The 12,840-nt window shown below is 43.5% G+C and overlaps 1 protein-coding gene across 2 annotated transcripts in view; it reads right to left on the bottom strand.

The window, feature by feature from the left end:
- The window catches only part of UBR1 (ubiquitin protein ligase E3 component n-recognin 1), a 144,322-nt gene that overhangs the window by 26,885 nt on the left and 104,597 nt on the right, over positions 1-12,840 (bottom strand). For both annotated transcript variants that reach the window (XM_067557899.1, XM_067557900.1), the window contains exons 32-35: positions 7,154-7,306; positions 6,626-6,723; positions 4,260-4,353; positions 2,538-2,686 (exon numbers count right to left, since the gene is read on the bottom strand). In XM_067557899.1, coding sequence (XP_067414000.1) covers positions 2,538-2,686; positions 4,260-4,353; positions 6,626-6,723; positions 7,154-7,306 — 494 coding nt within the window. The remainder of the gene's footprint in view (positions 1-2,537; positions 2,687-4,259; positions 4,354-6,625; positions 6,724-7,153; positions 7,307-12,840) is intronic.

Raw genomic sequence — 12,840 nt, 5'->3', positions numbered from 1 at the left:
TATTTCACTCATGTGACTCACAAGCAGCACCATTAGGATGTGGGGCTTGGTGTTTATTTAAACAGTGAGTGCAATATCACTTTCCTAAAGTTTGCATCAGATCGTGAAGCAGTCATGATGATATAATAATGAATGAAGTTATCCATGAAGAACCAAGTAGCAGCCCTATGACTATCCAGTATGGGGACTTCACTTAGAAAAGCTACCAAAGTAGCTTTTGAGCTATTGTTGAATTGGCCTATGGTCTGTGGAAAAGCGGTGTTTGCCTCCCCATATGCCATCATAATACAGGAAATAATCCATCTGGAAATTGTCTATGGTGAAACTACTTGCTCTCTCATTCTTTCAGGATATTAAACAATGAGTAGAGGAGACACCCTGAGAGGCTTGGTCCTGTTCAGATAGAAGGCCAATGCTCTCCTTGTGTCCAGCATATGCAAATAATTTGAGCCACAAACCTTTGGAAATCTGCACTCTTTTCTTGAAGGAAGAGCAGATACTGCACCTCTCCCTTCATATGTTCGTTGCTGAGACACAAAAGGCAGTGTGTGTGGGGGTGGAGTCACTCTTCAGAATAGACATTCCACATGGCGGGCAATACTTAAAACCTAGCAAGTACTGCATGACAACATTGCCTTGCACCAAAAGCTAACTATTAATATAACTTTAAATAAAATAAAATAAAGGTGAAACCTGACTACTGGGTGCTAACTGCTGACTATTTATAGGTAAAGTAGCAAGCTAAACTTGCTGGTGATGCAGAATTAAAAACCATGAGTAAAAACCGTACGGAGAATTCTAGCTCAGGTTACAGGTGATGAGAAGGAACTGAGGGGGTTCAGGGTGGTGCCACCCTTATATAGCCTTGGCAGGGGCCATGCTTACATGCTGCCCTGACAGATATCTCTGCAAAAACTCTCTGGCTCCAGCATGCACATACCTTCATGAAATATATGTGAGCAACCACCCAGAAGAAAATGCACATTATTGACTAGGTTAAAAAATAGCATATGTCCCAAGAAACCAAGCAGACAATTTTATTTTACAACTGCATGGAGGCCTGCAGTAGTTTCCCTGTGGTCTATTGATGGATGTTCCCACACATACTGATCTTCAGGGATTTAGGAGGAGGAGGAGAGAGAGCTTACAGAAAGATTGTACAAATGTATACCTGCTTTGCCTGATCATTCATCTGATCTTTTTACTTCTACTCCATAGCCTGTTCTACTGCGAGCACCTGTGAATAACTATCATTGCACTTTATTTCTCTGGTGCCAAGTAACATGCTTCCCCCCGTCTAGAGTCTGTCAGTCCACTCTCCTGTTTTGGAGACCCAGCTGAATGCAACATGCACAGTAGTTAAAAAGTGCATTAATTCTAACCCAGTGCTCACTTGAAATTGATCATAAGGCTGCAGTATTACCAACAGGCAAGAAACTTTATCAGGTCTCCCAATTTATCAGGATAATCCTAATGGTTCAACAAATCATTTGAAATGCCGTTGCTCCAGGTGGACTGCAGTATATATTTAGAGTGGACTGAATTTGCATCTTACCAGCTATGTTGAGGCAAAATGGCACATCCAGCGAAATATGTTTATGAGGGATTATAGCAATGTAAACGGCACCAACAGATGGAGAGGTGGAAAGCTAAACAAGTACATTCGCCTAACAATGCAATCCTTCTTACAGGAACAGATTATTTCATCTGTGTAAGAAGAGATCTTCCTCCAAAGAGAGATTAGAAATCAGTTTTTTAATTACTACAAAGCACTTGTTTAGCATCTTTGCCAGAAAGCAGTTTCAAGGTAGAGTCAAGTTCCCGCTGCTTCTACCAATTCTAGAAAGTTCCTTTGGGACAAAAACCGAGGAAGTAATGAAAAATACCACACAATTCATTCAGGGATTATTACGGGGTATTTTGTTGCAACCTAACTCATCCAATGAAGAGTCGTCAGGATTTCCCTATTGTTTTAGTTCAATTATGCATCTCTGTCATTATAAGGTACCCATCAAGAAACCCTTCCTTTAGATAAAGATCAAGGGGAAGAGCAGTCAGCCTCATTTTTTAATTCTAACATATTATGCTGAAGAGGACAAGAGACTAGGTTAATGAACCTGTTGTACAGCTATCACATAGTGTATGTCTACACAGTAATCAGGGGGCACAAGGATGAAGGCACAGGCTAGTTTCCTGAGTATATATCTAGATTCTGAGGTGGCATTGTGCTGGCAGGTATCCTGTGCTGTCGTGGCTACATTGCTATTTTAGAGAGCTAGCCGGATTAAAGCTAGCTCAGATATTGCCTATACATGCTGCAATCACAGCACCTGACTGCAGTGTAGACATATGCATAGTTAGCATGCAACATGATCTCTCCCCCATCCTCTGTAGCTCACTTTGGACATTTATCATTACTGGCATTTCAAGATCTCACATTTGAATGAACTCTTAATGAAAACATCTCACAATTTCAACAATGTAATAAGAGGAAGTGTTTAGGCCCAGGAGAAGAGGAAACAAAACTTTTACTTTACCTATACATTGGATAGTAAAAGCACATGTGCTCCAAGTCATCATAGGAATGCGAGGATCAGCTTCATTGGGAGCAACCTTTAATCCAACTCTGTAAATAGTGGTAGCAAAGAGAACCAGCATTTCTTTAATACTGCTTGAGTATTTAGCTCTGTGAAGGAAAGCAAGGACAACTTCAGCTGGTGAACAGTAACAGTGTCTGCAACTTAAAGTTCAGTGGCTAACAAGGTCAAAAATAATAAGATAAATAGTTCTTTGTGCAAGAACTCCTGAACACCAAGACCATCACTCTGCAGTAAGGGAAACAAGGAAGAGATTTTATCCATAAAAAATGTCCTAATGCATCATGGATAACCAGTACAGATTCTTGCACTTCGGTTTTCCCCTTGGTATGTATGTGCACTGGTTTAGTGATCTCTGCAAGCAAATGTTTGAGAACTGAGCAGGTGAGAGTAAAGCTGGGGGCAAATTTAGGAGAATGTAGGCCTCAGTATGCATGACATACTATATCCCATATTCAGGAAATCAGCACCAATAATCATTTTATTCTGAGAAATAATAAATTGGGAGAAAATAAAGAACTTAGGCTGTGGAGAAAGAGAAACGTAGTTGTCACATCGAAAACATGTCTCCTCTCACTCATCCTTCATAAAGGACTAGCAATGGGAGCAGAAAATTTCAAATCTACAATTAACTAATAATTCTGAAATTTTGCTAAAAGAAAGGAGCCTAAATTGTGCTAAAAGAAAGGTACTAAAGTTAGTACCTGCTTAGTCCCTATGAAGGACAATTCTGATCAGAAAAGTAACTATGCAAAAACAGCACATTCTTAATTAACACAAACTCTTTGAACACAGAGAGCAGAAACGCCAATCCCTGCATAGCTAACACAGTTGTGGGCACAATGATCTGGATTCTATTCTGGCTCACACATCAGCACCAGAATGTTTAATTAAGTTCCAAACAGAATATTTCTTCCTGAAGATGATGGGTGTCCAAGAAAGAACCCAATTTAGCTTTTTGACCAGGAAGCATTCACAGCAGCAGCAGCAGTTGGGGGAAAAAGCCTGTATTTGTACTTGAAACAATTCTGATATGGAATAACATAACTCAAGTATGGAGTTATTTATGCAATTTTTACAGAGCCATTTTTCAGAGTATAACCACACTAAAAGCTTGGATAGCAGAGATAACACAAGGTGTGAAGAACTGTTACTTTATTCAGCATGCTCTGGGCAGAAGAAGAATAGTGGGCAGGTTAGCTGGAGCAGTACCTGGAGGGGAGGGAAAAGACCTAAGGCATACTGTAAAGAGATCCGAAGCCAAAGAATCTATCTACTCAATTTCTCTATTCCAAGGGGCAGACAATTTTCTTTTCCATACAACGTTAGACATCCCAATCCCATCCCCCACAGTAAATCTGTAATAAATAACTTCAAAGTACTTTAAAAACATTAATTCTTACAAAACAAAGAAGCCTGATGCCAGGGGAAACTGAGGCACAGAGTGTTTAAATACACACAGAGTCAGTGACAAAGCTCCAGATATAAATCAGGAGGTTCCCGGCTCCCAGTTCTGTGCTCAGAACACAAATACCTCTTTTTAAAAAAAAAGATTGAAGGCAAGGTCCAAAATATTGAGACACATTTAGATCATTTTTGAAAACACAGAACATGGAACTTTCACATTCCTCCAGCAAAATACAAACTATTGGCAACACTTACGAAGGCTGAACTCCAAAACTAAGGATGGAATGAAATTCCAAAGTAAAGTCTCCCATTCCTTTGCTGACTGAAGATGGAGCATTTTGCTTCTCTCCTTCCAGAAAAAGAAATTAGATCATATTAAACACAATTTAACATACAGAGACTTCCCTTTTCTTTTAAATTCGTTTTGAGATAATTGTAACAGACCACTGCTTTCTCACCAGCCAGTATGTTCTAATCCTCCTCCCTAAATAGCATTTTTTTCTATTCTCAGAAATTTGAGAATCAAAAGCAGTGCTTGGCTGGTAAGGAGACAAAGAGAGAAACTGAAAAGAAGAGAAATTTCCTGCCAGGTACAGGTCCACAGCATGTGTCAATAGTCTATAACTAAGCAGACTGATGCTTTCTGCAATATTCATTTATAGATTTATTTTTGGCCTTTCATTTTAAATTTTCCCCCTTCATTTATACAGTTCCCAATAAAATATTTTAATCCATAAAATCTTAATAGGATCTTTGGGCTTTGTGGCTGCTGTTCCTGCCAAGGGCATGTTATCTGCTCTTCCAAGGAGGACAGGGAAAGAAGGAGTTATTAAATACCTGGAAATGTCATAAGTGTAGAGTAAATACCCGGAAATGTCATAAGCTTAGAAAAGGCTATGACTTTGCTTCCCAAACACATGGCACCATAAAGCTGGGGATATCCACTGTGGGCACATGGAGGAGTGTATCTAAGGGGTATCAGGATTTCTTACAAAAATCAAAAAGCCCTAGGGCAATGCAGATTCCTGTTTTTTCCTGACACCAAGACTTGTTGACACCAGAGTCGAGAGAGTTTCCAAAAGGTACTGTACAGGCATTATACATTTTTGCTTTGGGTAGTGATGAACTCTACTTCCAATGAGCTAATGTTAATGTTCTTATTTAAAGCAACACAGTAATAAGTGTCAAGCTCTATGTATAAGGAGACCTGTGTTATGCTATGCTAAAGCTCCTCTACTTTTTTCTGACTGAGTGATTACTCAAATGGAACACGGTCAAGTTTCACCTTACAGTTCTTCTACAGGACCGTCATGTTCACTGAATTCCTTATTGTGAACAGCCAAAGTTCTTTCAGTTATAAGAAAAAGTGGGAGTGCACACGAAGATGCCATTCCATATATCAATGAAGTAAATACCTGTGCCACTGAGTAATGTGACTTGAGTATGTTTACACATAGCGATAGCTCCAGTTTTAAAATACTTACCTCATACTGCAAGAGAATAACCTAAAAATGCTCTTCGTTGGAATGCTGCTTTTAAAGACTAAGACCATCATCTCATTGAGTGTTTTTGTGATAGATGGGGCAGCCATGCCTACACTAATAGTACCTTATTGAAGCTCCCTTCTTGTCTGTCAATTAACTATTGCAGACACATAGCTGTGTCAGAAAAAGTCACTGACTTAACAATACTTTGAAAAAGTACATCTAAAAACAGTTTGTTGTATATTACTGAAAACTCATTCATGACAGTTGCACAGTAAGACCATGACAGCAGCATTGCTCAGATTAGGACTGCCTAGAAAATTAACTGAAAATGATCACTGGTTTTTTTGGGCTGAATAATGACTTTTTTACCTTAAAAAGTAATCAGCCACTTTAATAAATTTGTTCAAAGATTTAATGTAGTTGCTCATTTATTTAGAACTATTTTTAAAGCTTAAGAGTAAAGTTTTCAAAGGTTCGTTAATGACTTAGGAGCCTAAATCTACCGTAAGACTAAAGCCTGGTCTACACCAGAAAATTATGTCGGCTTAACTACATTGCTCACGGGTGCAAAAACCCACACCTGAGTGACGTAGTTAAGCCAACCTAAACTACAATGTAGATAGTGCTAGGTCAATGGAAGAATTCCACTGAACTGCCTACCACCTCTCAGGGAGATGGATGACCAACGCCCAAGTAGAACCCCTCCCATCAGCAAAGGTAATGTCAACACTGAGGTGCTATAGTGGCACATGTAGCATTTCAAGTACAGCAAGCCCTTAGGGTGGCTAGATCACTTAGGCACTTTTGAAAATTTTACCCTGGATCACCATTTCGGGGGACAGAGGCATTCAGAGACAAGAAGAGAGTGTACAATGTGTTTGGATCCTTGGTTCACAAAGGAAAAGTACATTAGTACTTTCTTTTATGTATTTTCTTATAGTGAGACCACATGACTGAAGACTCAAGTAGCAATCTCTCTACCTAAAACACCAGCTGATTGTTCTAGAATACAGAATACTTTATTTGTGTTCTAAATAAATACTTAAATTGTCTTGCTAGTAATAATGAAAAATTCAAAGGGTAATTTTTTTGAAAACGATCCTAGTATAAAGCTCAAAAGCTAAGATAACCAACCTTCAGTGTTTTTCATACTGTATCCAGATATCCTGGCCATGACAATCTCCAACCACCTAGCCAGTGACAGAATTTGAGCTACTGCCTCTGCATCCTCACTGAGAACAGAAATAAAAAGCAGTGGTTACGTTAAAAGATAGGTAAGCAGTGACCTGACAACCTGAAGCCTAATCTTTGAAAAACATATAGCACATCTCTGTGAAAAAGAACAAGTTCACACTTACCATTTACACAACTATTAAGGTACTCTAAGCAAACATTAATTAAACTTCAGAATTTGCATTAAGTACTAGAAATATTTTCTCACTGGTGAGAAACCTAAGTGGTCTATGATATTAGAAATTTTTTCCAAGAACATATTTTCCAGGACAGGCATGGTTGGATGGGTGATCAATAAGGATTTAAGTAGTCCCTTATAGCAGTTGGAAAGATTATTCAAAAACTTTCCATCAGAGATTGGCTCCCCTAGAATCACTAAACAGCTTTTATTCTTAGAATCATGAAATAGACAGCCCCTAAAAAATTCACCTGTTTATCTTCTGAGTCTGCAAAGGAACAATGGGAATCACAGTATTGCAAAGAGATTTGCAGAGTGGGCAGAGGTACTCTCCGTTCTCCAAGTCAAATATCTGTTCAACATGAAGACGCTGTCGAGAATTCAGTTGTATGGCTTCAAAGTACCTGCAACATTGAAAAGAAAAATCAGCTAGTAAGGAGAATGACCTCTGTGCAACATAGAAACAAGAATTCAAAGAGCAAAATGGTATATAAAATGGCTACTAACCTTCAGTAACTGTTGTTCTTCGAGATGTGTTGCTCATGTCTGTTCCACGTTAGGTGTGTATACGCCCACATACACGGCTACCAGAGATTTTTTGCCTTAGTGATATCCTTAGGGCTGGCTCTGGTGCCCTCTATAGCACCGCACTCATGCGGCAGTATATGAGGCGCCGCCGGCCCTTCGGCCCCCTCAGTTCCCTCTTGCCCTCAACTCTGATGGCAGAGACAGAGGATGAGTCATGGAATGGACTTGAGCAACATCTTGAAGAACAACAGTTTCAGAAGGTTAGTAACTGCTTTTTCTTCTTCAAGTGCGTGCTCATGTCAATTCTATGTTAGGTGACTCACAAGCAGGATCCCTGGAGGTGAGGTTGGAGTTTGTGGATGTGCCGTTTGCAGTACTGCTCTGCCAAAGCTAGCATCGTCCTGCGCCTGCTGGGTTATAGCATAATCGGACGCAAAGGTATGGACTAAAGTCTAGGAAGCAGCTCTGCAGATATCCTGGATTGGTACCTGTGCTAGAAAGACTGCCGAAGAGGCTTGTGCCCTGGTAGAGTGGGCTGTTACAACTGCTGGTGGAGGCACCTTTGATTGTTCGTAACAGAACTTGATGAAGGCAGTTATCCACGAGGAGATCCTCTGGGAAGAGACCGGCAAACCTTTCATCCTATCTGCTACTGCAACAAAGAGCTGCAACGACCTATGGAAGGGTTTAGTACTCTTGATGTAGAAGGCCAAGGCCCATCTAATATACAGGGTATGCAACCTGCACTCTTCCCTGGACCTATGTGGCTTTGGAAAGAATACTGAAAGGAGTATGTCCTGGTTACTGTGGAACTGTGACGCCATCTTTGGTAAGAAGGCTGGATGGGATTGCAGTTTGACCTTGTCCTTACAAAACACTGTATGGAGGTTCTGAGGTGAGCTCCCTAATCTCAGAAACCCTTTGTGCTAGGATGATTGACACCAGGAAGGAAACCTTCCAGGAGAGGAGCAGCAGAGAGTAGGTAGTCAATGGTTTGAATGGGGGTCCTGTAAGCCCCATTAATACCAGGTTCGGGTCCCACAGATGGATAGGGTCCCTAACTTGAGGGTAAAGCTTCTCCAGGCCTTTTAGGAACCTGGTAGTCATGCCATGAGAAAAGATCGAGCCACCCTGGATCAGAGGATGGAAGGCTGAAATAGCTGCCAGATGAACTTTCAATGACCAGAGGGCTATGCCCTGATGCTTGAGATGTAACAGGTAGTCCAATATGGATTGAATTGAGGCTTTGTAAGGGGAGGGATTTTGTCTCAAAGCCCAACAGAAAAACTTCTTCCATTTGGCCAGGTATGTGGCTCTGATGGAAGGTTTTCTGCTGCCCATGGCGTTGAGGGCTCCAGCATCATGCCGAACCACTGTTGCCATAACCACACCAGAACTATCCTTATTATGTTTGCCCTGTCCCATTTGATCTTCAAGAGGGCCTTGTGAACCAACAGTATCAGTGGGAAGGCATACAGCAAAGTCCCCACCCATGAAAGCAGGAGGGCATCAGACAGAATCTCTGGTGAGCATGCAGGTCGAGTGGAAATGGTGGCATTTCCTATTCTGTCTGGATGTGAACAGGTCCATTTGGGGAGTCCCCCACCTTTGGAAAACTATGCTGACAACCTCTGGGTGGAGTGACCACTTGTGACGAGATGAAAAGGACCCGCTAATCAGATCCACTAGGACATTCCTGGCACCTGGGAGATGTGAGGCCACGAAATGAATGTCGTTTTGCATACAAAAGTCCCAGAAGCAAAGGGCTTCTTGGCACAAGGCTGACAAATGCTTGTTAAGGTAAAACATCACAGTGGAAACGTACATTAGAACTTAAACTGTTCTGCTTATCAGGTAGGGAAAGGACACCTGATTAGCCAGATGTACTGCCTTGAGTTTCTGACATTTATATGGAGGAAGTGATCCTCCTACGTCCAGAGCCCTTGTGTGCCGATATCGTTGAGATGGGCTCCCCAGCTCAAATCCAATGCGTTGGAGACTAGCATCACCAAGGGGGATGGTCCTTCAAAGGGTATTCCTTCCCGTACCGACTTAGGGTCTGTCCACCAAGTCAGGGATAATAGGATGAGCAGTGGGACTATGGCCACATGGGTCCAAACTCTGTCTGTTGCGGAATTGCTTTCAGGAGGCCTGCAGGGCTTATGGTCCCAGAGAGCGTAAAGTGGCCCTAGAATCCTTTAGGCCATGAGCCTGGTGTCAGTCTGCTCTGGAAAAAAAGGGCATTGCACTCAAAAGGAAGGTCATGGATGAACTGCTGCACCTCCTGGCATAACCCTGATTGCAGTGAGAAGCATCTGTACATAGACACTGCAGAGACCATTGACCTGGCTGTTGAGTCAGCTACATCTTAGCACTCTTTGTAGGGAGGCTCTAGCTACAGCCTTGCCTTCCTCCAGGATGGAGGCAAACTCCTATCCAGTCTCTCGAGGCAGTGAGTCCTGAATTTTGCCATTGAGTCCCATAAGTTGTAGGTATGTCTCCCCAGCAACACTTGCTGATTGGAGATTCTAAGCTGAAGTCTGGCTGTGGAATGAATCTTTCTTCCGAATAGGTCCAGCTTCTTTGCATCTTTATTTTTGGGCGTTGAGCTTGCCTGGCCCTCTTGTTGGCAGCTGCCACCACCAGGGACCCTGGGGGTGGGTGTGAGAAAAGATATTCATATCCCTTGGCCAGAACGTAATTTCTTTTCGGCCCTTTTTGATGTTGATGGAAGGGGGACGGGGTATGCCATAAGGCCTTAAGCACCCCTTTGTGCACTGACAATACGACCTTGGCTGGTGTTGCAGCTCCCAGAATGTCAAAGAGGCCATCCATAGGCTCCATGAGCTCCTCTGCCTCTAAACCCAGCTTGAAGGCTATCCTTTTGAGGAGCTCCTGGGGCCCCAAAAGTCATCAGGAGGGACTGTAGGGGCCAGTCTGGTGACTGCCTCATCCAGGGATGAGGAGGAGGACGGGATCACTGGGAAAGGGGTTGGCATTTCCTCCTCTTCCACAGGAGCTATACCTAGCTCTGGATCTTTCGAATTGGTGCTGGCATCGGAAACTGAATCCTGCTCTCGCACAAGCCAGTCAGTATCGTGGACCGCCTTTCGGAATCGGCTGCAGACGATTGGTAAGAGTAGGGTCTTAGCATCATGGGGATCCCCCACAGATTCCAGTATGGCCACTGGACCAGCCATTGCCCCTGGAGCCAGCTTCCTGCTGGGGGAAGTGCGCCCAAAGCTTGTGCACCCGCTGGCCAGTGCTTTTGGGACTGGTGGCTGGATCCTCCTTTCAATTCCAAAGAGGATGGTTCTTCCCTGGTGGACCATGGTGGAGCAGACAGCGCTTCCACCTGTCAGCTACAATGCAGTACCGGGGAATGGTGCGCCAAGGAGGTGATTGGTGCCAGTACTTCCTGAGCGCGATGCCGCGCAGGGGAGGAATGATGAGACAGCAGCAAGCGGTGCAGCGTTGGGGAATGGGGCAATGGAGATCAGTGACTGGTGTCAGGATCATGAGGACCTTTACCAGGTGACCGAGATTGGCAATACATGGCCAAAGACTCATGCTTTGGAGCTGGGGACCAGGCATGGAGCTAGAGACCAGTGTGGAGCTCTTCATTGACGTGTAGGAGACGAGGGCTAAGGTATTATGGACTGGTGCCAGGATTCAGAGGTGTGGCGTCAGTCAACCACTGTGGTGGTCCCATAGCGGGTTTTCCCCGGAGGCGGATGTCTTCACCGACTCTGCTGCTGAGAGAAGGTCCCATGGAGTGGGAGGCACCAGTCGTACCATAAGGTCCCTGACTGCTTGAAAGGCCTCTGGTGTTGAAGGCACCACTAGGTGGACGGTCCGCCTTCCACTACCCAATGGCCTGTGAAGGGATGCTAGATGGGGTGGGTTCTGAGTTACTATAGAGAATTCTTTCTTGGGTGTCTGGTTGGTGAGTCTTGCCCACATATTCAGGGTTTAGCTGATCACATATTTGGGGATTGGGAATTTTCCCCCAGGACAGACTGGTAGAGGCCCTGGAGGTTTTTCACCTTCCTCTGCAGCATAGGACATGGGTCACTTGCTGGTGGATTCTCTGTACCTTGAAGTCTTTAAATCATGATTTGAGGACTTCAATAGCTCAGTCATAGGTTAGGGGTCTATTACAGGAGGGGGTGGGTGAGGTTCTGTGGCCTACATTGTGCAGGAGGTCAGACTAGATGATCATAATGATCCCTTCTAACCTTAAAATCTATCAGTCTATAATCAGAGGTGGTTCCCTCAGCGAGCTTGAAGCCTTTGGCAGGGAAGCTAGCTCCTGCCACTCCAATGCAGGCAACTGGCCTAACAAAGAGTCCTTTGCCCGACTCCGCCTTCTTGTCCTTTTTGGGCGTGGGGGAATGGCCTCTATCTGTGCACTATATCTTCTGCCATTTCTTCAGTACCGGTGAAGGCAAGCGGCGTTAAGAAGGGCCTGGTGTCGGCGATGCGTTCTGCACCAACGCTGAAGTACTTGGCACTGAATCTGAGCGGGAGGGTTCTGAGGTCAGTCTGAGTGCTGCATCCATCAAAAGGGCTTTTGGGCGAATGTCCGTCTTTTTCAGTCCATGGCCTGAAGCCCTTACAGATCTTGTGCTTGTCTCTTCTGTGCATCTCTCCTAAACACTTCAAACAATTACCTTGGGGATCATTAGGGGGGTAGGGAATATGGCAAAAAGAACAGGGCTTGAATCCCAAGGAACGGGACATGCCCTGCCCCTAAGGCAGATGTCCTTAGGAGGACCACTAAAACCAACTATCTAACTATTAACCATATACAAGCAACTAAATTACGACTATAAACCACTACGAAGCGCTTGCGATCGCAAGAGAGACACGTTTCAGTAACTGTTATGGGCGGAGAAGGAACTGAAAGACGGGGGTTCAGGCCTGGCAGCACCTCATATACCACCACGAGTGCAGGGCTCCAAGGGGTGTCAGAGTTAGCAAAAAGACTCTAAGGCAAAAATTCTCTGGAACCCATACATGTGGGTGAGCACACATCTAACACGGAATCGACATGAGCAAGCACTCGAAGAACTGATGTGTACATTTTTATGCCAATAACTAGACTCCCCTTCTGCTACACAACTGATATATAGGTGTTCCATGTATTCGGACACCAAACCAAATTAAAGCTTTGAACCTATATGTGAACCAGGTAATTTCAGATCCCTTTCCAGGCAAGAATGGTGGAGAGCTTTCCCTACTTTTAACCTCCATACAAGTGTGTATTTTATTTAATATATTTACACTCAAGCAATCCTTAAATTTGCTCCCCCCAACATTTTAAACTACTGCTATACCATAAAGCATCTCACACATACACACATTATATTCCTAGATTATAAATTTAAAGTTGAACCACAGCATTCAA

The sequence above is a fragment of the Emydura macquarii genome, unplaced genomic scaffold (assembly GCF_026122565.2).
Source record: "Emydura macquarii macquarii isolate MOO-44397 ecotype Brisbane River unplaced genomic scaffold, CSIRO-AGI_Emac_v2 contig_1876, whole genome shotgun sequence".
Taxonomy (NCBI): domain Eukaryota; kingdom Metazoa; phylum Chordata; order Testudines; family Chelidae; genus Emydura; species Emydura macquarii.
Note: the sequence above shows the minus strand (reverse complement) of the source record. Positions and strands in the feature narration are given on the sequence as shown.